At 35.9% G+C, this 26,807-nt stretch overlaps 1 protein-coding gene across 2 annotated transcripts in view; it reads left to right on the top strand.

The window, feature by feature from the left end:
- Nucleotides 1–26,807, top strand: part of LOC150076729 (sorting nexin-29-like) — a 275,665-nt gene that overhangs the window by 60,498 nt on the left and 188,360 nt on the right. For both annotated transcript variants that reach the window (XM_090386732.1, XM_090386733.1), the window contains exons 5-6: nucleotides 16,469–16,524; nucleotides 22,633–22,807. In XM_090386732.1, the coding sequence (XP_090242858.1) occupies nucleotides 16,469–16,524; nucleotides 22,633–22,807 (231 nt within the window). The remainder of the gene's footprint in view (nucleotides 1–16,468; nucleotides 16,525–22,632; nucleotides 22,808–26,807) is intronic.

Here is a 26,807-nt window from a genome sequence, read left to right as displayed (position 1 = left end):
TGATCTCCTCTGGCTTAAAACCTGTTTACCCCATTCTGTCAAATTTATGCAGTATTAGTATTAATTAAAATCATATTATAATTAATCATAAAATAGACAAATTACGCACTTCTCTCCTTATAGATAACTATCCAGTAGACCTTTGAATTTCTTCAAACTATGAGCCTCAACTTGATTACTGGAAGAAGTTGCTTGTGCAACTTCTTCCAGCAATCAACAACTTGCTGGCTAATAAAAAATGTTCTACAATCTAGCCTAAATCTCTTCCCCTGTAATTTGAATTTATGCCCCTTAGTTTTATTAACTTCTTTTCTTTCTTTTTACTAACCCCTCTCAGAGCCTTATAAACCTCAAACAAGCCTCCTCTAAGTTGCCAAGCTCTGTAGTCCACATAATCAGTCTTTCCTAATATGGTCACTCTTTTACTGATCTCATCGTATTCGTTGCCTGTCTTTAGACACAAAAAGCTGTCTCTCTTTTTTTTTTTTTTTTTTTTTTTTTTCATATAAGGTCTCATACATGGACATATTCCAATTGCAGTTTTACAATTGCCTTATACAGTAATATTATGACCTCCCTATCTCTATAGGCTATTGTTTAATAAATCATCCATGGGACACCATGGTAAGTTAATATATCAAACATTAACTTACCTAGGACAGAAAAATCTTAGGTAAGTTATTCGAAAAAAAATTTTTTTTTTTATATTTGAGGGGTGCTCACAAACAATCATATAGTTGTATTTTTATATAACATGTGTATTTTGTTATCAAAATTTAAGTTCTAGTGCAGCGTGTACTTTATAAGAACCTGCTTTTTCTGAAAACATCTCCTGTTTTTTTTTTTTTTTTTTTTTTGTTTATTTTGGCTCAGAAATCTCATGTTTTCTTCTTACTTAAAAATTGCCTGATCTCTTCTTTTTTGAAAGTCAAAAGTTTCTAGCTATCATTATACCAGTGCTTCATCTTTTGTAAATGGAGTGAATTGATTACACGCAATTTTTTTTTTTATGAAAAATTTTAAAATCTTGTGTTTTTGCAAGTGTCATTTTCAATGAAACATTGAATTACTTTTGCTCAAAATGAAAGGGAAAAAAGTCATGAACGTATTAGTTCCATCCATTTTCCAATTAATAAAATTATTATGGATTTGAAATATAAAAATTGTGCCTATGCACATATTTCTACTTATATATTGTATATAATGGAAAAAAAAAAAAAAAGCCTGGTACCCTGTTCATATTGCTGAAGCCGAATAATGTGAAATATCACTATAAGTGATACCAAAAACAACCACTACATCTTGTCCAATATATGAATCAATAATAATTAAAATAGAATGCCCATTGGGCCTGTCTCTTGGAAAGGCCACAAGACAGATGCTGTGTGTGTGTGTGTGTGTGTGTGTGTGTGTGTGCGCGTGCATGTGCACGTGCACACCCACCCACACCCACACATGTGGATTATAGAAAATTATTACACACACATGTAGATTACAGAAAATTAACCTTGAAAATGACAAGGACTAATAATATCTGAAAAATATATGTATATATATATATTTTAGATACTATTAACCCTTGCCATAAGGTTAATTCAAATAATTCTTCATACAAAATTTCAGAATTATATTTGTGCATTGAAATGTATAGGGTGCACAAGTATATGAACTTTAAGTAACTGCATGACTGCTAAATACAGTACCATTTCTTGTATTCTCTCTCTCTCTCTCTCTCTCTCTCTTGACTGTGGTCATCCTGGAGTATAAAGAGAAAATTTATTTATTTATATTTTTATTTATATATGAGATTTGGCTATTAAATAATGTGACTTTTGCAATAAAATAATGAAATATTTCATACCTTACATATTATCCACTTCAAAATAATTTCCTTGGGCTTCACACTTCTATATATAATATCCAAGGAAGTGAAGCCAGTCGACATCGCTGGACAGTGCAGTGTCGAGTCAGTTTGGTGTGACATAAGCATTGGGAGATCAAAATTGAGAGTAGGAGTGTGCTATAGGCCTAATGACTCTGATGAGTATAATAAGAAACTGTTCGGAGAAATAGAGTGGGCCAGTAAATCAGAGAGTCTTATAATGGGGGATTTTAATTTCCCAGATATTGACTGGAATTTGGGGGCTGGTCACTCACACAGTAGCAAGGCTTTTGTGGATTTATTGGATGATTGTTTTCTACATCAGCATGTTCGGGAGGCAACTAGAGGGAGTAATACTCTTGATTTGATTATCAGTAGTGATTCTTCATGCATTAAGAATCTGCAGATAAATGAACCACTTGGTGGCAGTGATCACAGTGTGCTGAAGTGGGAGTTACTCAAAGAGGTAACTACCATTAGGGGTAAAGGGAAGGGGTATTGCTTTCGTAAAGGCGACTACAATGGACTGAGACAGTATTTAAATTCTATACAGTGGGATCAACTGATGATATTGCCAACAGCAAATTCAAAATGGGAAGCATTCAAAGAACTTATCGTGGAAGCTACTAGGCTTTACATACCAACTAAGAAATATTGTTCAAGGTTTAGGCCTAAATGGTTGTCAGATGAACTAATGAGGCATATGGCAGAGAAGAAAAATGCATGGGATACATACAAATTAACACGTGACACGGACGCCTATGATAGATACAAGTTGATCTGTAACCAAGTTACAAAGGAGGTTAGGCAGGCGAAGGCAGATTACGAGAGATCCTTGGCAAGGGATGCGAAGAAAAACAGCAAAGAGTTCTTTACTTATGTAAACTCTAGAAGGAAGGGGATGAATCAGATTGGTCCACTTGAGATCGATGGGTCAACTGTTGATGACCCTGCTCGGGTAGCTAACAAACTAAATGAATATTTTGCATCGACATTCACACATGAGGAGTTATTCAGCGAGGGGAATGCCAGAGGTGTATTCAACTCTAGCAGTAAGCTAGAGAATCTTGTAATAACTGAGAGCAAAGTGGAGGAGAAATTGTTGAAGATTAACACAAGAAAGGCACCTGGGGTGGATGGGATCTATCCAGTTATATTAAAGGAGGCAGCAAAGGAGGTAAGCAAACCCTTAGCCATAATTATGAGAGCTTCCTTGGACTCAGGGGAGGTACCCATTGACTGGAGATGTGCAAATGTGACCCCAATTCACAAAGGGGGATCAAAGGCTGACACAAGTAATTATAGACCTGTGAGTTTAACTTCTGTTCCTGGAAAATTAATGGAGGCACTGGTTAAAGAAGCACTGCAGGATCATCTAGACAAGACTTCAGTTATAGCTAGGACACAGCATGGTTTTGTTAAGGGGAAGTCTTGCCTGACCAATTTGATTGGATACTATGATGCAGTCACAAAAGAACTGGATGCAGGGAATAACTTTGATATTATATACTTGGATCTTAGAAAGGCTTTTGATACTGTTGCACATGGAAGACTGCTGCACAAATTGGAGCAGTGTGGCATTGGAGGCAAGTTGCTGCTATGGATAAAGGGGTGGTTGAGGGGGAGAAGACAGAGAGTGGTAATCAATGGACACTGCTCATCGTGGACTAATGTTATTAGTGGAGTCCCTCAGGGTTCAGTATTGGGGCCTTTATTGTTTTCTGTATTTATAAATGATATTGATGATGGTATATCAGGCTTAATGTCCAAGTTTGCAGACGATACGAAGGTTGGCAGGGTTGTCAAGGACACTACTGACACTATGCTGCTGCAACAGGATTTGGAAAGGTTGAGCAGATGGGCTTCGAGGTGGCAAATGAAGTTTAACATTGACAAATGTAAAGTACTACATATGGGAAACAGCAACCCCAGAGCAACGTATCAACTCTGTGGTACTACACTGACAGTGGTAGAGAATGAAAGGGACCTGGGGGTGGTGGTGCAGGCAGATATGAAGTTCTCTGAGCAGTGCAGACGAGCTGCAAGAGTAGCTCATGGTGTATTGTCAATGATATATAGGAATTTTTCTAGCAGGGATAAGGAGGTGATTATTCCCTTGTATAAGGCAATGGTCAGGCCACACCTAGAGTACTGTATACAGGCCTGGAGGCCTCATTTCAGGAAGGATGTAGAGCTGCTGGAACGAGTACAGAGAAGGGCAACTAGATTGGTGAATGGGACAAATGGGTTCTCTTACGAAGAAAGGCTTAAGTTTTGCAAATTACAGTGTCTGGAAACTAGGCACCAGCGGGGTGATCTGATAGAGGTGTACAAAGCCTTGAATGGTTTGAGCATGCTCAATGCTGATGGGATTCTTCCTCTAGCTCAGAAAAATCACCTGAGAGGGCATAAATTCAAATTGAGGAAAGACAGATGTAGGATAGATGTGCGGAAATTTGCCTTTAGCCAGCGGGTGGTTGGTGGGTGGAACAGACTTCCATCCCTTGTCGTGGAAGTTGATAGCCTAAATAAGTTTAAGGCTCAGCTGGACAGGTATTTCGAACGAACAGAGGGGTGAAGTGGAAGTGGTTATTTTTATTTATTTATGTTACTTTTTTTTTTTTTTTTTTTTTTTGGCTGATGCTGCATAAGCTTGCTTTCTTGCATCAAATGCCTCTACTAATGCTAATGCTAATATTTCTGACGAGCACATGCATTTCTGGAAATAATCTTCTGTAAGCCCTTTTAACACTTTGGTCATTTTTTCTGAATAGCTTCAATGGAACTGAAAATGGATTTCCTTAAATACATTTTTCAGTCAGTGATTTGTTGTTTGGCCATAAACTGGTAAAGAGAGTGCATTGTGTTCTAGAGCATTGTTTTGATGGAGCATCCACCTTAATTTTTTAATGCAGCTTTGGTCAGAACTTTATTAGAGTACGTTTTATTGGCAGACTGATTTGGTGGGACATGTTCAACCATGATATTAATGTTATGGCTGAATATATTTAAGTCAAAATCAAAAATATGTGTCTGAATATATTTTTTATTTTGACATTCTTGGTTTTTTTTGTCTGAGAGATTGTTTTGTCTTTCATTATATTGATTTTTTTTTTTTTTTTTAGTTTATGAACAGCCAACTTTCATTGGAAATAATTGCAGTACTCAGAAAGTCTGGATCTTCTTCAGTTTTTTAAAAACAGCTTCACAAACTTGGAGTCTTCTTATTCTTTGATCTTCATTCAAAATATTAGCATACATTTTTGCCATACCTAAATTTTCAGTTAAAATGTCTAACATTTCTTTTCTCCATACCAAGTCCTAATGCAAACATTCTAATGCTAAAATGATGATCACTTCTAATCAGTGTCCTTATCTAGTCCACATTTTCATCAGTTTTCATGAATGCTGGATAGCCTGGTTATGCATTCCTGGTCTTCCACATTTTCTCATTTTTCTAAAATTCTTTTATGCCATTCAAACACAAGCTCTTGACATAGTATCTTCCCCATAAACTTGATATAACAACTCATAATTTTTACCTAGTATTTTCTTTAATTTTGTTAAAAATATGATGTTGATTCGTTGTTCAGTTCCTTTGTCTGTAATTTTTCTGGAAAACTTCAAAAATAGAAGTTAATGAAAGCCTCTCTATCTCTCTGTGAAGCAAATGAGCTTGTTGAAACCCGACTTGGTAAACTACTAGGGAAAGGTTCAAGGTCAACTTCTGTACTTTTGTTTAACAGGTGGTGCTTGGTGTGTATTGGCTGCACATGCAATCTCATTATTTAATAGCCACACCTTGTATATATTTGAATGAATTGTGAAAATGACTTATTTTATACTTAAAATTTAATATCCAGAATATCACAAATTGGCAGTTACGGTGATAGTAACACAGTGATATATAAAAAAAGAAGATATGTCTGTATTACCAAAAAATGTGAAAATAGTAGTATTAGTAGTGGCAAATTATGTAAGAAAACAAACTTATACTGCATTAGCCAAAAAAAAAAAAAAAAAAAAAAAAAATTCTCATTTCACCTATCCATCCCTTCCAATTGTTTGTATAGCTCTTCCTTGAATTTATTCCAATTATCCACTTTACAATGACAGATAGAAGCTTGTACCAGCAATTAACAATCAGCTTGCTAAGGCAAACTTCTGCACATCTGTTCCACAACCATCCTTTCTCAATTTGAATTTATGCCCCCTTATGTGTGTAGTCTGAACAAAAGGATGAATCGCCTTACTATTGAGCTTGCTTGATCCATTCAAAGCCTTAAACACCCCAAATAGATCACCTCGCAAGTGCCTAGTATCCAGATGATGCAATTTGCAGAACCAAAGCCTGTCTTGATAAGTGCACCCCTTTGTTCTCCCAACAATCTTGTTGGCCTTCTCTGTACCCACTCCAGCAGCTCTATATCCTTCCTAAAACGAGGCCCCTAGACCTGTATGCAGTACTGAAGATGTGGCCTGACCATTACCTTATACAATGAAATAATCACCTCTTTATCCTGCAAGCAAAATTCCTGTATATCATTGACAAAATCCTGGCCTGGTAGCCTGTTTACATGGCTCAGAAAACTTATCTGACTGCACAGTTATTCCCAGGTCCTTTTCATTCCACTACCCTCAGTGTCATCGTCATCAGCCATATTCAATCCACTACAGGATGAAGGCCTCTCCAGCAACTCTCCAGTTCCTTCTGTTTTGTGCAATGGACATCCATTTACTCTTGAACTCTTGAATTTTGTCTGTCCATCTCCATCACTGTCTTCCAGGTTTCCTTCTAGCTCTTCTTGGGAACCATTTTGTTATTTTCTTAGTTCATCTGTCATCATGTTTTCATCAGGTACCAGTTGTTCTCCTTTGAGAAGTTATAAATACCAATTAGGTTCCAAAGTACAGTAGTATATATTTATTTAGTTAAATAATTAAATAAATAAGATAAAACAAAAACCCCAGTTTCCACAGTATCCAATAAAATTGGTAAGACAAGATATCCCCTTAACAGACGAATGCTGTCTGAAGTATAATTGCAGTCCTGTCTAGATGGGCCTGCATTACTTCTTTAACCAGTGACTCCATTATTTTCCCTGTAATAGAATTTAAGCTAAGAGATCTGTAACTACTTGTATCAACCTTTGATCATCTACCATTGTGAATTGGGGATACATTTGCTCATCTTCAGTCCCTAGGGCCTGCCCTCAAAGATGTAAACCACCCCAGGTTCCTTTTTATGTTTAACATCAACAGTTTCTCTTCCACTTTCCTCTCAGTTATTACAACATTTGGCTTTCTGTTAGTGTTTGATAAACTTGTGGCATCTGTTTCCCCGAAGAATTGCTTGTATAGCTTTAAATGTAAATGCAAAATACTTAAGTCTGTCAGCAACCTGAGCAGATCATCAATAGTTGAACCATCGTTATCAAATGATCCAATGTGATTCATCCCCTTGCTTCTAGTGTTTACATAAGTAAAAGAAGTCTGCTGTTTTTCTTTGCATTCTTTTTTGCTAAAGATTTCTCATAATCTGCTTTGGCTTGCCTAACCTCCCTTGTGACTTGATTGCAGACTAGTTTATATGTTATGTGAGGTGCCTCCGTAGCCAGGTGGGAAGGAGCAGCAGTGCGTAGCACACTCTTCTTGATTAGACCGGGGTTCGAGCCCGTCACCACCAAATACGGAGGATGCGGAAAGATCAGGGAATGACCACTGCATATTCCCGGAGCAATATGGCCTTATGCTAATGCTCCTAAAAACCAAACAACAAACAAACAAACAGTTTATATGTACCATAGGCTTCTGTATCCTCTGATAATTTTTATGCATCCCATGCATTTTTATTCTCTGACATGTGTCTCATTAGTTCATCTGATATCCATTTAAGTCTAAGCCTTGAATGATATTTATTAGTTGGAATGAAAAGCCTAATAGCTTTTGTGATTATTTCCTTGAATGCTTCCCATTTAAAATTTGTTGTTGGTAATGCCATTAATTGGTCCTACTGTATAGAATTTAAAAACTGTTTGAGATGACTATAGTCTCCTTTATGAAAACAAAAACTCTTCCCTTTTACCTTGATGATAATAAATCCTGCACCAATACTCTGTGAACACTGCCACCTAGTGGTTCTTTTTTCTGCAGATTTTTAATGCATGAAGAATCACTGCTGATAACCAGATCAAGAGTATTGCTTTCTCTTTTTTGCCTCTCTAACATGCTGCTGTAGAAAACAATCCTCCAGTAAATCTACAGAAGTTTTGCTAGTGTGTGAATGATCAACCGAGAAGTTCCAGTCAATATCTGGAAAGTTAAAACCCCCCATTATAAGACATTCTGATTCTGATTTTATTGGCCCTCCTCTATTTCTCTATCCAGTTGTTCGTTTGTTCTCATCACAGTCATCAGGCCTATAACACACTCCTCTCAATATTGCTTTCCCAGTGACTTATGTCACACTAAACTGACTCAACATTGCGCTGTCCATCCATGTCAACTGGATGCACTTCCTTAGATTTTATGTACGTCATAACTAAGAGTAAAAACCCCACCCTCCTTATCCTGTCTGTTATTTCTGTATACCCATACCCAAATTCCCATTCCTTATATCTGATTGTCTCCATGTCTCTGATATTTGAAAATTGTCTGCATTTGATGACTTGACCAGCACTTCAAATTCATCAAGTTTATTTACTAGGTTGATTTGCTTTGTTTGGTTATATTTGGATGATTAAACATTAATAGGTTATCCACAGATTTATACATAATGTTTTGATCTAGGTTCATTTTACAATGATGTAAATTATTATGTAAATTTATAATGATTAGTTATGAATGCACATGAATTATTCACCCATATTGCTATCCAATTAGCTTTTAATGCACATGATTCCATTCACTAACAAGGTTAGTGAACGGAACAAAGGGTTGCTCTTAGGAAGAAAGGCTTAAGTTTTGCAAATTACAGTGTCTGGAGACTAGGCACCGGCGAGATGATCTGATAGAGGTGTACAAAGCCTTGAATGGTTTGAGCATGCTCAATGCTGATGGGATACTGCCTCTTGCTCAGAATAATCACCTCAGAGGGCATAAATTCAAATTGAGGAAAGACAGATGTAGGATAGAAATGCGGAAATTTGCCTTTAGCCAGCGGGTAGTTGGTTGGTGGAACAGACTTCCATCCCTTGTTGTGGAAGTGGAAGTTGATAGCCTAAATAAATTTAAGGCTCAGCTGGACAGGTATTTCGAATGAACGGAGGGGTGAAGTGGAAGGTGTTTTTTTTTTTTTTTTTTTTTTTTTTGGCTGATGCTGCATAAGCTTGCTTTCTTGCATCATATGCCTCTACTAATGCTAATGCTAATGATTTTGAACAAATAAAGATGAACCATTGTGTATGATTTATTTAAAAGATGTAATTATAACAGCCAAGACACTTTATCTCAAATTTAGAAACTTATGAAAAACATTGATTTTTGATGGATGTAAAATGCAGATCATTGTAGTAGCTATAAAAATCAATTTTAAATTATAATATGAGATGAACAAAAACTTAATGGGAAAATGGATTATTCAAATTGTATATTATAAAGCTTGGAAGCCCTCATTAAAGAGATTTTATTGCTTCTGATACTTGAGAATTATTAATAATTGTAGCATAAATATATCAGTAATTATTTTTTAGTAATTTTTCCAATATTTACTAGATGGTTTTAAATATCTGCCCCTACATGAAATGAAAGACTAGAACCCCACTGGAGATTTATGTAAATCTTTAATATTAAATTTACAATGGAAATTTAGTGGTCTTATTTTTGGTATTTAATTTTTTCTGCAATGCTGTTTGGATTACCTCCTATGATTGATATGTGGCACTGTTAAAATTTATTGTTGAAATTTTTTGCATATAAAGATATAATTATTGATAGCTTTGTAGTTAGGAGTTATGACAAAGTTTTTATTTATTTCCTTTACCTCTTCCTTTAGTAATTTTATATTAAAAACTGGAATCTATATTATTATTCAATTTTTCCAGATGCTTTCCTAATGTTTTCTTTATGTGTAATCCACGTATCGAATGCTTCAGTAGGTATCCAATATTTATGCCGAAGAAAACATTAGGAAAGCATTTGGCAGTTGAATGACAGATTTAAAATTGGTTTTTTAATAGCTACTTTGATGATTTTCATAAGTTTCTAAGATGTGATAAAGCATATGGCATAGGCTTTAAAAATGATGTCTTTTCAGTAAATATGTGTACATAGTATGCCTTTATTTATTCAAAACTGGGGGAAGGGGAGGAAATATCATTGAGCACTAAGTAATTTGTATGCAATAGTTAATTTTAATTTATATATAACTGCAATGCTGTTTTTTCTGCAATGCTGTTTAGATAACCTCCTATGATTGTTATGTGGCATTGTTAAAATATATTGTTGAAATTTTTTTTTTTTTACATATAAAGATATAATTATTCATAGTCTAATTAGTTCATCTGACATCCATTTAGGCCTAAATGGATGTCAGATGAACTAATTAGACATGTGACAGACAAGAAAAATGCATGAGATTCATATAAATTAACATGTGACACAGAAGCCTAAGATAGATATAAGCTGGTCTGTAACCAAGTTACAAAGGAGGTTAGGCAGGCGAAGGCAGATTACGAGAAATCTTTGACAAAGGATGCAAATAAAAACAGCAAAGAGTTCTTTACTTATGTAAACTCTAGACGTAAGGGGATGAATCAGATTGGTCCACTTGATATCGATGGTTGAACTGTTGATGATCCTTCTCAGGTAGCTAACAAACTAAATGAATATTTTGCATCTACATTCACACATGAGGAATTATTCAGGGAGAGGAATGCCAGAGGTGTATTCAACTCTGGTAGTAAGCTAGATAATCTGGTAATAATCGAGAGGAAAGTGGAGGAGAAATTGTTGAAAATAAACATAAGAAAGGCACCTGGGGTGGATGGAATCTATCCAGTTATATTAAAGGAGGCGGCAAAGGAAGTAAGCAAACCCTTAGTGATAATTATGAGAGCTTCCCTGGACTCAGGGAAGGTATCCATGGACTGGAGATGTGCAAATGTGACCCCAATCCACAAAAGAGGATCAAAGGGAGACACAGATAATTACAGACCTGTTAGTTTAACTTCTGTTCCAGGGAAATTAATGGAGGTACTGGTTAAAGAAGCATTGCATGATCATCTAGACAAGACTTCAGTTATAGCTCAGACACGGCATGTGTTTGTTAAGGGGAAGTCTTGTCTGACTAATTTGATTGGATACTATGATGTAGTCACAAAGGAACTGGATGCAAAGAATAACTTTGATATCACATATTTGGATCTTAGAAAGGCCTTTGATACTGTTGCACATGGAAGACTTCTGCACAAATTGGAGCAGTGTGGCATTGGAGGCAAATTGCTGCTATGGATAAAGGGATGGTTGATTGGGAGAAGACAGAGAGTGGTAATCAATGGACACTGCTTGTCGTGGACTAATGTTAATAGTGGAGTCCCTCAGAGTTCAGTTGGGAAGGAGCAGCAGTGCATAGCACACACTTCTTGATTAGACTGCGGTTCGAGCCGGTCACCACCAAATACGGAGGATGCGGAAAGTTCAGGGAATGACCACCACATATTCCTGGAGCAATATGGCCTTAGTTGCTAACGCTCCTAAAAACCAAATAACAAACAAAACAGAGTTCGATGTTGGGTCCATTGTTGTTTTCTGTATTTATAAATTAGCATTAACATGATATGATGTTGATGATGGTATATCAGGCTTAATGTCCAAGTTTGCTGACAATACGAAGATTGGCAGGGTTGTTAATAACACTAATGACCTGTACACTGCTTCAACAGGATCTAGAAAGTTTGAGCAAATGGGCTGAGATGTGGCAAATGAAGTTTAACATTCACAAATGTAAAGTACTACATATGGGAAGCAGTAATCCCAGAGTTACGTATCAACTCTGTGGTACCACACTGACAGTGGTAGAGAATGAAAAGGACCTGGGGGTAATTGTGCAGGCAGATATGAAGTTTTCTGAGCAGTGCAGACAGTCTGCAAGAGTAGCTCCTGGTGTCTTGCCAGTGATATACAGGAATGTTTCTAGCAGGGATAAGGAGATGATTATCCCCTTGTATAAGGCAATGGTCAGGCCACACCTTGAGTATTCTATACAAGTCTGGAGGCCTTATTTTAAGAAGGATGTAGAGCTGTTGGAATGAGTACAGAGAAGGGCAACAAGATTAGTGAACTGAACAAAGGGTTGCTCTTATGAAGAAAGGCTTAAGTTTTGAAAATTAGTGTCTGGAGACTAGGCACCTGTGAGGTGATCTGATTGAGGTGTATAAAGCCTTGAATGGTTTGAGCATGCTCAATGCTGATGGGATTCTTCCTTTTGCTGAGAATAATCACCTGAGAGGGCATAAATTCAAATTGAGGAAAGACGGTTGTAGGATAGATGTGTGGAAGTTTGCCTTTAACCTGTGGGTGGTTGATTGCTGGAACAAACTTCCATCTGTTTATTAGCAATTATTAGCATCCAATTATTAGCATTCATATCAATATCACTATTAAATTCATGTTTGAATTGCTAAAATATCTGGACAATTGCTTTTATCAAATTATGCATTGGAAAAGCATACAAGTACACATAGCAGCAAATTCAATTTGTGACTAATTATTAATTAGTGACAATTGTATATCTCCACACCTAAATAGGCTTGAGCCCATGGACAGTACTAAATGTTCATTTCTCAGCAATGCAGACAGGCTGCCAGGGCAGGTCATGGGGTTTTGTCAATGATATATAGGAATTTTGCTAGCAGGGAAAAGAAGGTGATTGTCTCTCTGTATAAGGCAATGGTCAGGCCACACCTTGAGTACTGCGTACAGGTCTGGAGGCCTCATTTTAGGAAGGATCTAGATTTGCTTGAGTGTGTACAGAGAAGGGCAACAAGATTGGTGAGGGGAATGAAGGGATCCTCTTACCAAGAGAGGCTTAAGTTCTGCAAATTGCAGTGGCTGGAGACTAGGCACCTGCGCGGTGATCTGATTGAGGTGTATAAGGCCTTGGATGGGTTGAGCACGCTGAATTCTGATGGGATCCTTCCACTTGTTCATATTACGAACCTAAGGGGGCATAAATTCAAATTAAGAAAAGACAGATGTAGAATAGATGTGCGGAAATTTGCCTTTAGCCAGCAGGTGGTTAATTGCCGGAACAAACTTCCATGTGTCGTTGTGGAAGTTGATAGGTTAAATAAATTTAAGGAGGAACTGGACAGGCATTTGGGGGGAATGGTGTGATTTTATTTTATTTTATTTTTTTTTTTGGCTGATGCTGCATAAGCTCATACACTTGCTTTCTTGCATCACATGCCAGTACACTACTACTAAGCACTATAGGTTCTAATACCTCTGATGTTTGGGGTTTTCATAAAAAATAAAATAAATAAGCTATTATTCATGTTTTCATATTTAGGCTTGTACTGGTGTTAGGTGCAAAGAAGCGGATAGTAGCCAGCTAGAAACTCTTGGAATTTATGATGGAGAATCCACCTTTTTGACCAATTTGACTCCTTTACTGTCTCACTGTTGTATGGGAGTTGGTACCATGGAGTTTTTCCATCTTTTTTGCAAAACCACCATTTTTCTTTCTTTTTTTTTTTTAAAATTAATTTCATGAAATAATATGGCCATGATACAAATTCCTTAAAATTATTTGCCATAATTGTTAACTATGAAAAAAAAAAAAAGAAGCAAACTTTATTCTTCAGGTTTTTATTTTCAATGCAATGTATATGATATGATGGGTGATGCCCAGGATGATTTTTTTCTCTCTCTCAATTTAGAGAACAATAAAGATTAATAAAATAACTAAAACTAATTAAACATTTGTTTTCAAAGAAAATAAATTTGCATTTTCAACTCTTAACTCAAGTTCCTGATAGAGTATAAAAATATGAACCAAAACACTGGGTTCTCTGTCAGTAAACCCCAGATGGTTGATTGATAAACATAAGTAGAGTAGCATTATTAATGATGCTATTTAAATTTAACATCACAATGAAAATACATTTCTGAGTATAATATGCAATAAAAAATTTAATGCATTGATGTTTTAAGGTACTGCACCTTAAATATTGCATACATTATATTATAATTAAATTCTTGTCACATCACTATATTAACTTTTATGTGTATCCAGTTTCTTGTGTATTTTGTTAATTTTAAAATTGGAATTTTATTTTTATTATTATTTTTTCTCTTAAAGCTCTGAAATTCTAGAATATATATTTTTTTAAATTTCAGATGTATCTTTCAATATGCAAACTGTGATAATAAAGTTTCTGAACTGGTGCAATAAAAAGAACAGAAAGCGAAGGAGCTCAAAAATGGTTTTACTTTTATTCCACCTGATTGGATGCACTTATTACACCATTCTAAAACTTTATGACAGTGTCCTCCATTTACCCGTACAGGGGTCATATTGAAAGTTAGATTTGTTTCGCAGGCTGCACTGATGATTAGAGAAAAATACATTTTCCATATCTTCTTACGTGTAAAAGAATGTTGCTATTTTCATGTTACTGTTTTTTACTTTCAGGCTATATATAAAAAAATGCATATTTCCAACACTTTGATGAACAACAAATCTATGTCAATGATTTATTTTTTAGATTTTAATAAAATTATAAAAATATGACTTACTTTTGTTTTTAATTGCCCACTTTAGAAAATTTTCAAACTAAAAAGGATCATTGCTTTTCAATATTAAGGTGAATAAATAAATGATACACCTAACGTTTTGTATTGTTTGCTTTGTAACTTTGAACACTTTTCTTTTTGCAACAATCCTTTATATTGATCATAATATTTATGCTTGGAATCAGTGTTGTTTTAAATTATATCCTTTAAGAACTGAACAGTCTCCTTGCACACTAAACACACTGCTTTTTCATTGTACTCAATGAAAAAGCAGTGTGTTTGGTGTGCAAGGAGACTGTTCACTGTGCATTGTCATGCAACACATTTGATACACATTTTAATCAAAGGTTGAGTACAACATACATTGTACTCAACCTTTGATTAAAAACATGACATTCCAAATCAACTTTCCTCTTTCAAAAAAATTTTTAAGGATGATTTTTTAATTCAATACAAATTAATAATAATTCAATGCAATGAACAAGTTATATCAAAATATTAGAATTTCACAATATGAAAAGATTGATATGTACATAACTGTATTTAGCTTACATATGACTTCAGTGAATTACATGTACACATTTGATACAGTCGAGCTTGACACTTACATGCTTGTACATTGGTGTGACGCTCTAAAATGCTGTTTTAGTTCACTTTCCTCATGGGCCATACAAAAATTATTCACGGGCATCAGGTTCGATGCCTGTGCTTTATGAAATGAATCAGCTAAGGCATCCAAAGAGATGATGTTCAGTTCAGTGGTTATGCTTTTCTTTGGCCTCAACAATCAGATCTCTTTCCTTTGAGGGCAATTTTAACCCTGGGAAAGAAGTCCATGATGCTAGACTGAGAGAGCAGGGTGGATGGCTGATCTGTACAGTGCCATATTTTGTCAGAGATGTTCTTCACAAGTGCAGAATGGATGGGTGCATTGTCATGCAACCAGAACCAGCTGCCTTTCTCCTGAAATTGTTGCCTTGCCCAGGTAATGTGCTTCAGCAAGCTTTGACACACCTGTATATAGAACAAAATCAGCATCATCTTGATTCTGCCGACTTCTGTAAATGAAACTTTTTGGGCCTTGGTGATCATTTTGAATGTTGCATGCCCTGATGCTTCATCTCTTGGGATCATACAGAAACTTCAACACTCATCCCCAGTGACAATACAGTTGAGGAAATTAGGGTTGTCTTGACAAGTTTGGATGAAATGATGATGCTCTTCATTGCTTCTGCTCATCTGTGAGGTTTTGTAGTTCAAATTTTGCAGAGACCTTCATTTTCCCTAAATCTTCATTCAGAATTGGACGAGTCATCTGCGTATTCATATCCTGCTCATCAGCCATCATTTTGAGGGCCAAAGGATGATCTCTTGCCACCATTTTCCCTGAACTTTTGCAACTCTGACTGCATTTTGAAAGGTTGATGAATGCCCACTTCTTGGGTCATTGCAAACATCCTCATGTCATTCTTTGAACTGTATATACCATTCAGACACACTGTATAGCTTAATGTTTCATCACCATAAACAGAGTTTTTAACATTTTAAAGCAGAATTTGATATTTGTTCATTGCTTTATTGCAAAATTGTGACATGGAATGTTAACACTACTAATGAAAGTGATTATTACTTGCAACCTGTCAGCCTACTGGACAATCTCTGTACCACCATCTGTTGGAGGAAGTTTGAACTACAACATACCACTTCCTTTTATTTTTAAACTCATTGAACATGACTGCACCAGTTCAAGAATTTTATTGCCACACCTCATAGTAAACTGCTTTTTATTCAATTATTTTTCTAACTTTTATTACTATTATTTATCTATATATTTTTGGGTTTTTTTTGCAGGCCTGTTAGTGATGTCATGAAAGGTTTAAACATTAAGAACACAGAAGATGACACAGGTAAAACAAAATGTATAATTTAATACTTGAAATATAAATATACAGGGTGTTAAAAAAAATTAGTTGCCATAGGGAAATTTGACAATTATTCTGTTCACAGATGTTGGCTGCAGAAAAAAATCGAGTGTTTTGTTATTTAGTAGTCATTATTTAGTACTGTATTATTTTATATTATTGCTTAATCTACAATTAGAAGAATTCATTGAGAACAGTGAACTGTGATATTTCTATTAGTTTGTTCTGAGCCCCTTGTCTATTTCATGTACAGTTTAACCATTCTTCTGATAAAGTTTATAGATATTAACACAGTGAAAGAGAAAATTTAGCTGTTATTATTATTATTATTATTACCTTTGCTGCTAGAGTTGAATGGGAGGCCTGGGAAAAATTTCAATAGTTTCGTCCTAAATGCAAAAGCAGAGTTATTCTTTTTGAGTTTACTGCAATGTACTAGAAGTTTAGCAAACAAGCTTTGCTCAGAACATATTAGAACATGTCTGCTCAACATTTTAGCCAGAAGGTATGCTACAAGAGCTAAAGCATTCAAATATTATTATGTTGTTGTATAAGACAGTGTTTAGGCTTCACTGAAGTATTGCATTTAGATCTGAAACTTCATTTTAGAAAAGATGTGGATCTTGGAATGAGTGCAAAGAAGAGTATCAAGATTAAGCACACAAAAGGATATCTTACCAAGGAAAGATTTGAGTTCTGTAAATTGCAGCATCTGGAAATTAGGCACCTGCAAGAAAGCCCAGTTGAAGAATTTTGGCTTTAAACAGATTTAGTAAACTAAATTCTGATAGTATCCCTGCTCCTTTCTTCAACAATTTCTACGCAAGACATTAATGGAATATAACATTAGCATTAGTTTAGGCATATGATGCAAGAAAACAAGCTTTTACGGCATTAGCCAAAAAAAAAAAAAAAAACTTCCCAATTCACCCATCCATTTGCTCCAAATGTTTGTCTAGTTCTACCTTGAATTTATTTAAGCTGTCAACTTCTACAACTCCAGATTGAAGTTTGTTCTAGCAATCAGTCACCCACTGGCTAAAGACAAATTTCCGCACATCTATTCTACAACTGTCATTCCTCAGTTTGAATTGATGTCCCCTCAGACAATTAATCTGGGAAAAAGAAAGAATCACATCATTCATCATTCAAAGCCTTATACACCTTAATCAGATCACCTTGCAGGTGCCTAGTCTCCAGACAATTTTGTAATTTGCAAAACTTTAGCCTTTCTTTGTAAGAGCAACACTTGATTCCGTTCACTAATCTTGTTGCCCTTCTCTATACTCGTTCCAGCAGCTCTATATTGTTCCTAAAATGAAGCCTCCAGACCTGTATACAGTACTCAAGATGTAGCCTGACCATTGCTTTATACAAGGGGATAATCACCTCCTTATCCCTGCTAAAAAAATTCCTGTATATCATTGACAAGACACCATGAGCTACTGTTGCAGCCTGTCTGCACTGTTCAAAAAACTTCATATCTCACTGCACAATTACCCATAGGTCCTTTTCATTTTCTACTGCCCTGAGCGTAATACTACACAGTTGATATCTTACTGTGGAGGTACTTCTACCCATAAGCAGTACTTTACATTTGTCAATGTTAAACTTCAATTGCCACCTCTCATCCTATCTGCTCAACTTTTCTAGATCCTGTTGCAGTAGCGTACTGTCATTAATGTCATTAACAACCTGGCCAACCCTCATATTGTCTGTACACATAGATATTAAGCCTGATGTACCTTCATCAATATCATTAATAAATACAGGAAAAAAACAATGGACCCAATGCTGAACCCTGGGGGACTCCATTAATAACATTAGTCCACAAAGAGCAGTGTCCATTGATTACCACTCTGTCTTCTCCCACTCAGCCATCACTTTATCAATAGCAGCAATTTGCCCTTAATGCCATATTGCTCCAATTTTTGGCGCCTCCATAGCCAGGTGAGCAGGAGCAGCAGTGCGTAGCACACGCTTCTTGATTAGACCGGGGTTCAAGCCCATGACCACCAAATACGGAGGATGTGGAAAGGTCAGGGAATGACCACCGCATAACCCCGGAGCAATATGGCCTTAGTTGCTAATGCTCCTAAAAACCAAATAACAAACTTAACAAACAACAGCTCCAGTTTTTACAGTAGTCTTCCAGGTGCAACAGTATCCAAGTATATGATATCAAAATTATTTTTTTCATCCGGTTCCTTTGTGACCACATCGTAGTATCGAATCAAGTTGGTCAGACAAGACTTCCCATTAATAAACCCCTGTTGTGTCCGAAGTATAACTGAAGTCTTTTCTAGCTGATCCTGCAGTGCTTCTTTAACGAGTGCCTCCATTAATTTCCCCGACACAGAAGTTAAACTAACAGGTCTGTAATTACTTGTCTCCTTTTGACCCTCTTTTCTGAAAATGGGGTTACATTTGCATATCTCCAGTCAATGGGGACCTCTCCTAAGTCCAAGGAAGCTCTCATAATTATAGCTAAGGGTTTGCTTACTTCCTTTGCTGCCTCCTTTAATATAACTGGATAGATCCCATCTACCCTAGGTTCCTTTCTAATGTTTAACTTCAACAATTTCTCCTCCACTTTTAGCATTAAATCAGCTCACACACCAACCATAAGAATAAGTATTTACTGTAACTAAAATATTTACATATTAAAATAAAATAAATATTTACAAAAACTGCTATTATATTAAATTAAATTATATACATGTAAAAAAACATTAAAACTGTGATAAAATCCTTCAGATAAAATACACTAAAATAAACCAGATGAAAAGCGATAAAAAACGATAAAAATCTCTGGAGCTTTCGGAAGCATCGGCTTCCTTCCTCAGCAGTAACAAAACTTCGTGCAGCACGTCCATATATAACAGGCTCACTGTACCTATACACGTGGTGCAGTCGGCGCATAGTCTGAACTGGAAGCGGAAATAGCTCGGGAACGTGTTAACCTACACTTTGCTCTCAGTTAATCCAAAATCATTTATCTCCCTGCCAGATTTTGATAAACGTCTGGCATTCTCCTCCTTGAATAACTGCTCACGTGTGAATGTAGATGCAAAATATTCATTCAGTTTGTCAGCTACCTGAGCAGGATCATCAACAGTTGAACCATCAATATCAAGTGAACCAATCTGATTCATCCTCTTTTTTTCTAGAGTTTACGTAAAGAATTCTTTGCTGTTTTTCTTTGCATCCTTTGCCAAATATTTCTCGTAATCTTCCTTTGCCTGCCTAATGTCCTTTGTGACTTGATTACAGACCAGCTTATATCTACCATAGGCTTCTGTGACACCTGTTAATTTATATCTACACACGTATTCCTTCACACGTATATCCTAAAAATTTTTAATAAAAAGTTACATACAGTAAATATTACAGACCATTAAGAAAACATGAAATATTGGTAATGTTCAAGTGTAATTCACAAACAAAAAAATGTTTTTTGGTTTTGTGAATTACACTTGACAGTGTACAGCAATTAAAAAATTATAAAAATAAAAAAAAAATAAAAAATTATATGTGTGCATTTGAAATTTTGCAAGCTCAATGGTCTTTTAAACTTTAGAATACAATAAACTAATAGCAATGATCATGCAACATCCTGAGTACTGCATGCAGGTCTGGGGCGCCTCTGTAGCCAGGTGGGAAGGAGCAGCAGTGCGTAGCACATGCTTCTTGATTAGACCAGGGTTCGAGCCCATCACCACCAAATACGGAGGATGCAGAAAGGTCAGGGAATGACCACTGCATATCCCGGAGCAATATGTTGCTCAGGGAATGACCACTGCATATCCCGGAGCCTTAGTTGCTAATGCTCCTAAAAAAAAAAAAAACCCAAATAACAACAAATGCAGGTTTGGAGGCCTCATTTTTATGAAGGAGTTTATAAATTTGATGAGGGAAAAAAAGGGGTGCTCTTACCTAGAAGAAAAATTTGGTTCTGAAAATTGCAGCATCTGGAGACTAGGCATGTGCGAGGTGATCTGATTGAAGTGTTTAAGGCTGATGGGATTCTTCCTCTTGCTCAGACATAAACATGAGGAGGCACAAATTCAAATTGACAAAGGACAATTGCAGAATAGAATTGTGAAAAATTGCCTTTTGTCAGTGTGTGGTTGATTTCTAGAACAAACTTCCATCTGTGTTGTTGTGGAAGTTGATAGCTTAAATAAATTGAAGGAAGAACTAGGCAAACTATTGAAGGGAATGAATAGGTGAAATGGAAAGTGTCAATTTTTTTTTTTTTTTTTTTTTGACTAATGCTATGTAAGCTTGCTTTCTTGCATTATTTGCCACTGCTAATGCTAATTCACATTTAAATTTAATGCATAAAATGTTTTTTTTTTGTTTTTTTTTCAAAATTAATATTTTTTGTTGAACAACATAGTATTTAGACTCAAGCGTTTAGGGCATAAGCCTCAAGCTATGAAGGAGTCTAGACTATGTATAAATATAGTGCAAATGCATCAGAAATACATAGCTATATCTGAATAAATCAGAATATTGGTAAAACGGCATCGTTTTAAGTTATATCTCATATTGTGAATACCTTCACAACGAGTTGCCATGATATTGCACTACTTCGAATAAGTAACGCTTCACCTAAGGAGAAGACTAATGTTACTTATTCTCAGATGGATACCACCACCCAGACGGCACCGTTTCAGGGCTATTTATGTATGTATGTGAATATCTACTCGAATATCCACTTGTCCCTATTAGACTTAGAAAAGCAAAAAAGGTAGAGGGAAAGTTATAGTAGGAGTGGAAGAGGAAAAGAAACGGTGTAGAAGAATGAAAGGGACAGTAACTCCTTCAACTCACACCACTCAAAAACTCATAAACTCCTCGAATAGGCAATGCTTCCCCAGTGGAGAAGGCTGCTGTTACCTATTCTTGGAAACTCCGGACCTCATCAAGCTCCCCCCTAGCGGCACCTTTTCAGGGCTATTTGGCCCTTCTTCGGTGGGTGGGTGGGTAGGTACCCGAGTGATGCAATGATGGCAAAACAGTTATGAAGTATAACTCCACAATATGAGAGATGCCTGATGGTGTATCATGTATTTAGACTCAAGCGTTTAGGGCATAAGCCTCAAGCTATGAAGGAGTCTAGACTATGTATAAATATAGTGCAAATGCATCAGAAATACATAGCTATATCTGAACAAATCAGAATATTGGTAAAACGGCATCGTTTTACCAATATTCTGATTTATTCAAGAAGGGCCAAATAGCCCTGAAACGGTGCCGTCTGGGTGGTGGTATCCATCTGAGAATAAGTAACATTAGTCATTAGTCTTCTCCTTAGGTGAAGCGTTACTTATTCGAAGTAGTGCAATATCATGGCAATTCGTTGTGAAGGTATTCACAATATGAGATATAACTTAAAACGATGCCGTTTTATCAATATTCTGATTTATTCAGATATAGCTATGTATTTCTGATGCATTTGCACTATATTTATACAACATAGTATTTTAAAAATATTTAAATTTTTATTAAAAAATAAAAAGCTATATACAATATCAGTATTTCATCTTATTTTAATTGATTAGAAATCATTAAGAAATGATAAAATGGTAGTATTGTTCAAGCAGAATTCAAAAAAACTAAACGTTTATCCAAGAATTAAAAGAAAATTGGCATCTGTCAGTTGCCCTGCCTTTCTTGCCTGTTTTGCTACCACTGGATGCCACCTCAAAGTGTAGCAAAATCCCTCTGAAGTTTGTATTTAACTAGGTCCTTTGACATTATGGTTTCCTAATTATTATTTTATCTGTCATTAATTGTATCTGTCAAGTTGTAAATTTTTTTAATCTGCTTCCTAATCTTAGTTTTTAGGTGATTGAATTGTATACATAGGACAAAACATTGTTTTTTCTCACAGAATAATATAGCCAAAAAATGTTTCTATTTTTCTCTTTAAAGCTCTTTAGCTTTGAAATATTGTGCATTTTCATTACTCATTAAGGCAGATTATGAATATACTCTAAACATTTTATTATTGTAATTGTTAAAACTTATTTAATTTCATTTGCTGCAAATTTTTGCTTGACTTATTCTTTGCCATTTTTCTAGTATTTTGGCAGTTTGTTCGAACTGTCTTAAACAAGCATGAATACGAACGATACATGCTGTTGAAGAATATCAGTACAGATGTCGGTAGAGGAAGGGCATGGCTGCGTTCCGCTTTAAATGAACATTCACTAGAAAGATATATACACATGTTACTGAGTGACACCAACAATATAAGGTATGTTTTTTTTTCTTTTTTTTTTTTTTTTTTGTATGTGTGTGTATGCAAAAATGAATTAGGGCTGTCACATTTTGATATTAAACTCTTACAGTACTCAAAAGAATATGATTTCAGTATGGATTTTTACTATCACTATAATTCATATTATGATCATTGCACATTTAAACTTGAAATCATCCACGGTTCATTCTGAACAAATTTTAGCCTCTCTTCATTGGCCATTCAAAACATGGATATCTTTTTTTTTGTTGTTGTTGTGAAAACTTCAAATGAAAACCTCTTGATTTGTTCCTTTACTTATTAAGCACTCTTTCTGCTGTTCCTTGGCAATTTAAAAATTACCATAAAAACATCAGTTCTCTCACTTTTGGCATAAGTAATGCACCAATTTGCCTCGTAAAGTTTTTCAAGCAGCAAACTTTATTTTAAAAATTAAGATAATTTTATGGTAGTAAAGAACAAGTAATTGTCTTTATTTCAAATTGTTTTACTTTATTTTTATCAAGAAGAAAAACTGAATGGTGTATCTAGTATCCTAGATACCATTCAGGGAGGAAAATGCCAGAAGTTTTTCAAACTGTAACAGGATGTTTAATGATTTTGTAATAACTGAGAGCAAAGTGGAGAAATTGTTGAAGTTGAATATAAAAAAAGGCACTTGGTAGTGAATGGGATCTATGAATATAAAACACCATTATGCCTGGCATTTGTGGATTATGAAAAAGCATTTGACTCCATACAGCATAAGGCAATATTTTGGGCACTAGAAAGACAAAGCATAGATACCCCACATATTATGATTTTGAAGAAAATATATGAGAGTGCTACCTCCTTTATTAGACTAGACAAAGACAGTAGGAAATTTAAAATCGAGAAAGGAATTCGACAAGGAGACACAATATCTTCGAAGCTGTTTACTGCTGCCCTTGAGGAAGCTTTCAGAAGATTAGACTGGTCGCAGAAAGGAGTCAATGTGAACGGAGAGTACCTAAACTATTTACGATTTGCAGATGACATTGTGGTCATAAGCCACGATCCCAAAGAATTAGAGGAAAATCTTAATCAGTTATGCACGGTTAGTAAGGATTTTGGACTAAAGATGCATATGGCTAAAACAAAAGTAATGATGAACAAGTATGCCACAGAAAGGGAAATAATGATTGAAGGAGTAGTAATTGAAAAGGTGGAGCATTATACTTATCTGGGACAAGTTATTAGCTGTAATAATGATAAATGGCTGGAAGTCAAGAGAAGAATAAATTTTGGATGGATAGCATTCAGGAAATATAGTCACATACTGAAGAGCAATATCCCCGTTTGTCTGAAACGTAAAATAATGAACCAATGTATACTCCCCACCATGACTTATGGAAGTGAAACTTGGGCACTCACCAAAAGAATGGAAGAGAAGCTGAGAACTACACAGCGAAGAATGGAACGAATTATATTGGGAATCAGACTGTTAGATAAGAAGAGAAACACATGGAATAGGCAGCAAACTCAAGTAAAGGACATTCTTATCAAAACTAAAGAACTAAAATGGTCTTGGGAAGGACACATAGCTCAAAGACATGATGACAGATGGACTAAAAAAATAACAGAATGGTACCCAAGAGGAGCTAGAAGAAATCCTGGAAGACAAAGGCGGAGATGGATAGATGAAATTCATGAGTTTGTGGGTAGTAAATGGATGGCCAGTGCTCAAAACAGAAGGAACTGGAAAGTTGCTGGAGAGGCCTTCATCCTGCAGTGGATTGAAAAATGGCTGATGATGATGATGGGATGTATCCAGTTATATTAAAGGAGGCGACAAAGGAATACATGTATACCCCACATGGATAATTGCGCTTTTTGATAAACTATGGCAGCAGTATGGGGGAGGCCCCTTTTCTGTTTGAACAAAATGCAGTTTTGTGGGGGACCACTGGCAACAACTCTGACAGATACACACTATGTTCGATCAAAATGAGAGCCACCATCAAAATGAGAGCATGTCATATTGCATAGCCTGTAGTGACTTAGTTTTAAGTGATGAACATTCCAAAACATAATTGGCACACCCACAGCTCTGATATTTAACTCCACCGAACATATCTGGGATGAATTAGAATGTCATTTTCGGGGCTAGTCCAACTCACACCCAATCATTAGCTGAATTGACTGCTGTGTTGAAGGAGAAGTGCACCAAATTACCTGTTACCAAAGTCTGCCTGTTATCAAAAATTGCTTCGGAGTCTACCGATGAGGATGCAGAGTGTAATTAAGGGAAAAGGTGGGCCAAGATGTTATTAAATAGTGTATCAATAAAAGGTATTGTATCAATAAATACAGTATCTTTGAAGCATGCAGTTGCTTCATACATATATACCCCACATCTCCACTGTTTTTATACCAGTTTTTACACATCCCTTGAAATATCTAGCCCTAGATAACTGCCAAAATATCTAGACCTTCATAAATTATTCAGATTTTACTTTTCGCCTGTTATGAATTGAAAAAAAAAAAAAATAATAATAATAATTAATTTAAAAAAAATAATAATAATAAAAAATTCTCTGCATCCTTTGTACTCACTGATAAAATGCTAATCATATTTTCTAAACATATCTAAAAAAAGTCATTGTTTTGGGTTTCACAGGAGCATCATCAATTTAAATACATTTTTAAATCGATTCTTTAACTAAACTAAAAAAAAAAACTTTTTTTCTTTTCATTTTTCTCTTTTTTCATCTAATTTTTTCCCCCTTTTTTTTCGTCTAATTTTAATTTTTCTGCCGCTCATGGGGCCTGATTGGGTACAATCGGTCCAATCAGCCTAAGGTCTTCCCTATGTAATCAACTCACAAAGGCAGGCGAAGGCACATTACGAGAAATCTTTGGCAACGGATGCAAAGAAAAACAGCAGTTTGTACAGTAGTTTTCCATGTGCAACAGTATCAAAAGTTTTTCTAAAATCCAAGTATATTGATATCAGAATTATTTTTTGCATCCAGTTCCTTTGTGACCACATCCAATCATATTGATCCACTTCATATTGACGATTCGACTGTTAATGATCCTGCTTAGGTAGCTGACAAACTGTATATTACATCTACATTCACACATGAGGAGTTATTCAAGGAGGGGAATGCCAGACATTTATTAAACTCTGACAGGGAGATAAATGATTTTGTAATAACTGAGAGCAAAGTGGAGGAGAAATTGTTGAAGTTAAACATAAGAAAGGCACCTAGAGTGGATAGGATCTTAAAGGAGGCAGCAAAGGAAGTAAGCAAACCCTCAGCCATAATTATGAGAGCTTCCTTGAACTCAGGGGAGGTTCTCATGGAATGGAGATGTGCAGATGTGACCCCAATTCACAAAAGAGGGTCAAAGGGTGCCACAAGTAATTACAGACCTGTTAGTTTAACTTCTGTTCTGGGGAAATGAATGGAGGAAGTCGTTAAAGAAGCACTGCAGGATCATCTGGACAACATTGTAGTTATAGTTCAAACACAGCATGGATTTGTTAAGGAGAAATCTTGTCTGACCAATTTGATTGGATACTATGATGTGAATGGCGCATCCATAGCCTGGTGGAAGGAGCAGCAGTGCATAGCACACGCTTCTTGATTAGACCGGGGTTCAAGCCTGCGACCACCAAATACGGAGGTTGCGGAAATGTCAGTGAATGACCACCGCATATTCCCGGAGCAATATGGCCTTAGTTATTAATGCTCCTAAAAACCAAATAACAACAACAACAACTATGATGTGGTCAAAAAGGAACTGGATGCAAAAAATTTTGATATCAATATACTTGGATTTTAGGAAAACTTTTGATACCATTGCACATGGAAGACTACTGTACAAATTGGCACAGTATGGCATTAAGGGCAAATTGCTGCTATGGATAAAGGGATAGCTGAGTGGGAGAAGACAGAGAGTGGTAATCAATGGACAGTGTTCTTTGTGGACTAATATTATTAGTGGAGTCTCCAGGGTTCGGTGTTGGGTC

The sequence above is a fragment of the Mastigoproctus giganteus genome, chromosome 12 (assembly GCF_048544385.1).
Source record: "Mastigoproctus giganteus isolate SK-2022 chromosome 12, ASM4854438v1, whole genome shotgun sequence".
In the NCBI taxonomy this organism is placed as follows: Eukaryota; Metazoa; Arthropoda; class Arachnida; order Uropygi; family Thelyphonidae; genus Mastigoproctus; species Mastigoproctus giganteus.
Note: the sequence above shows the minus strand (reverse complement) of the source record. Positions and strands in the feature narration are given on the sequence as shown.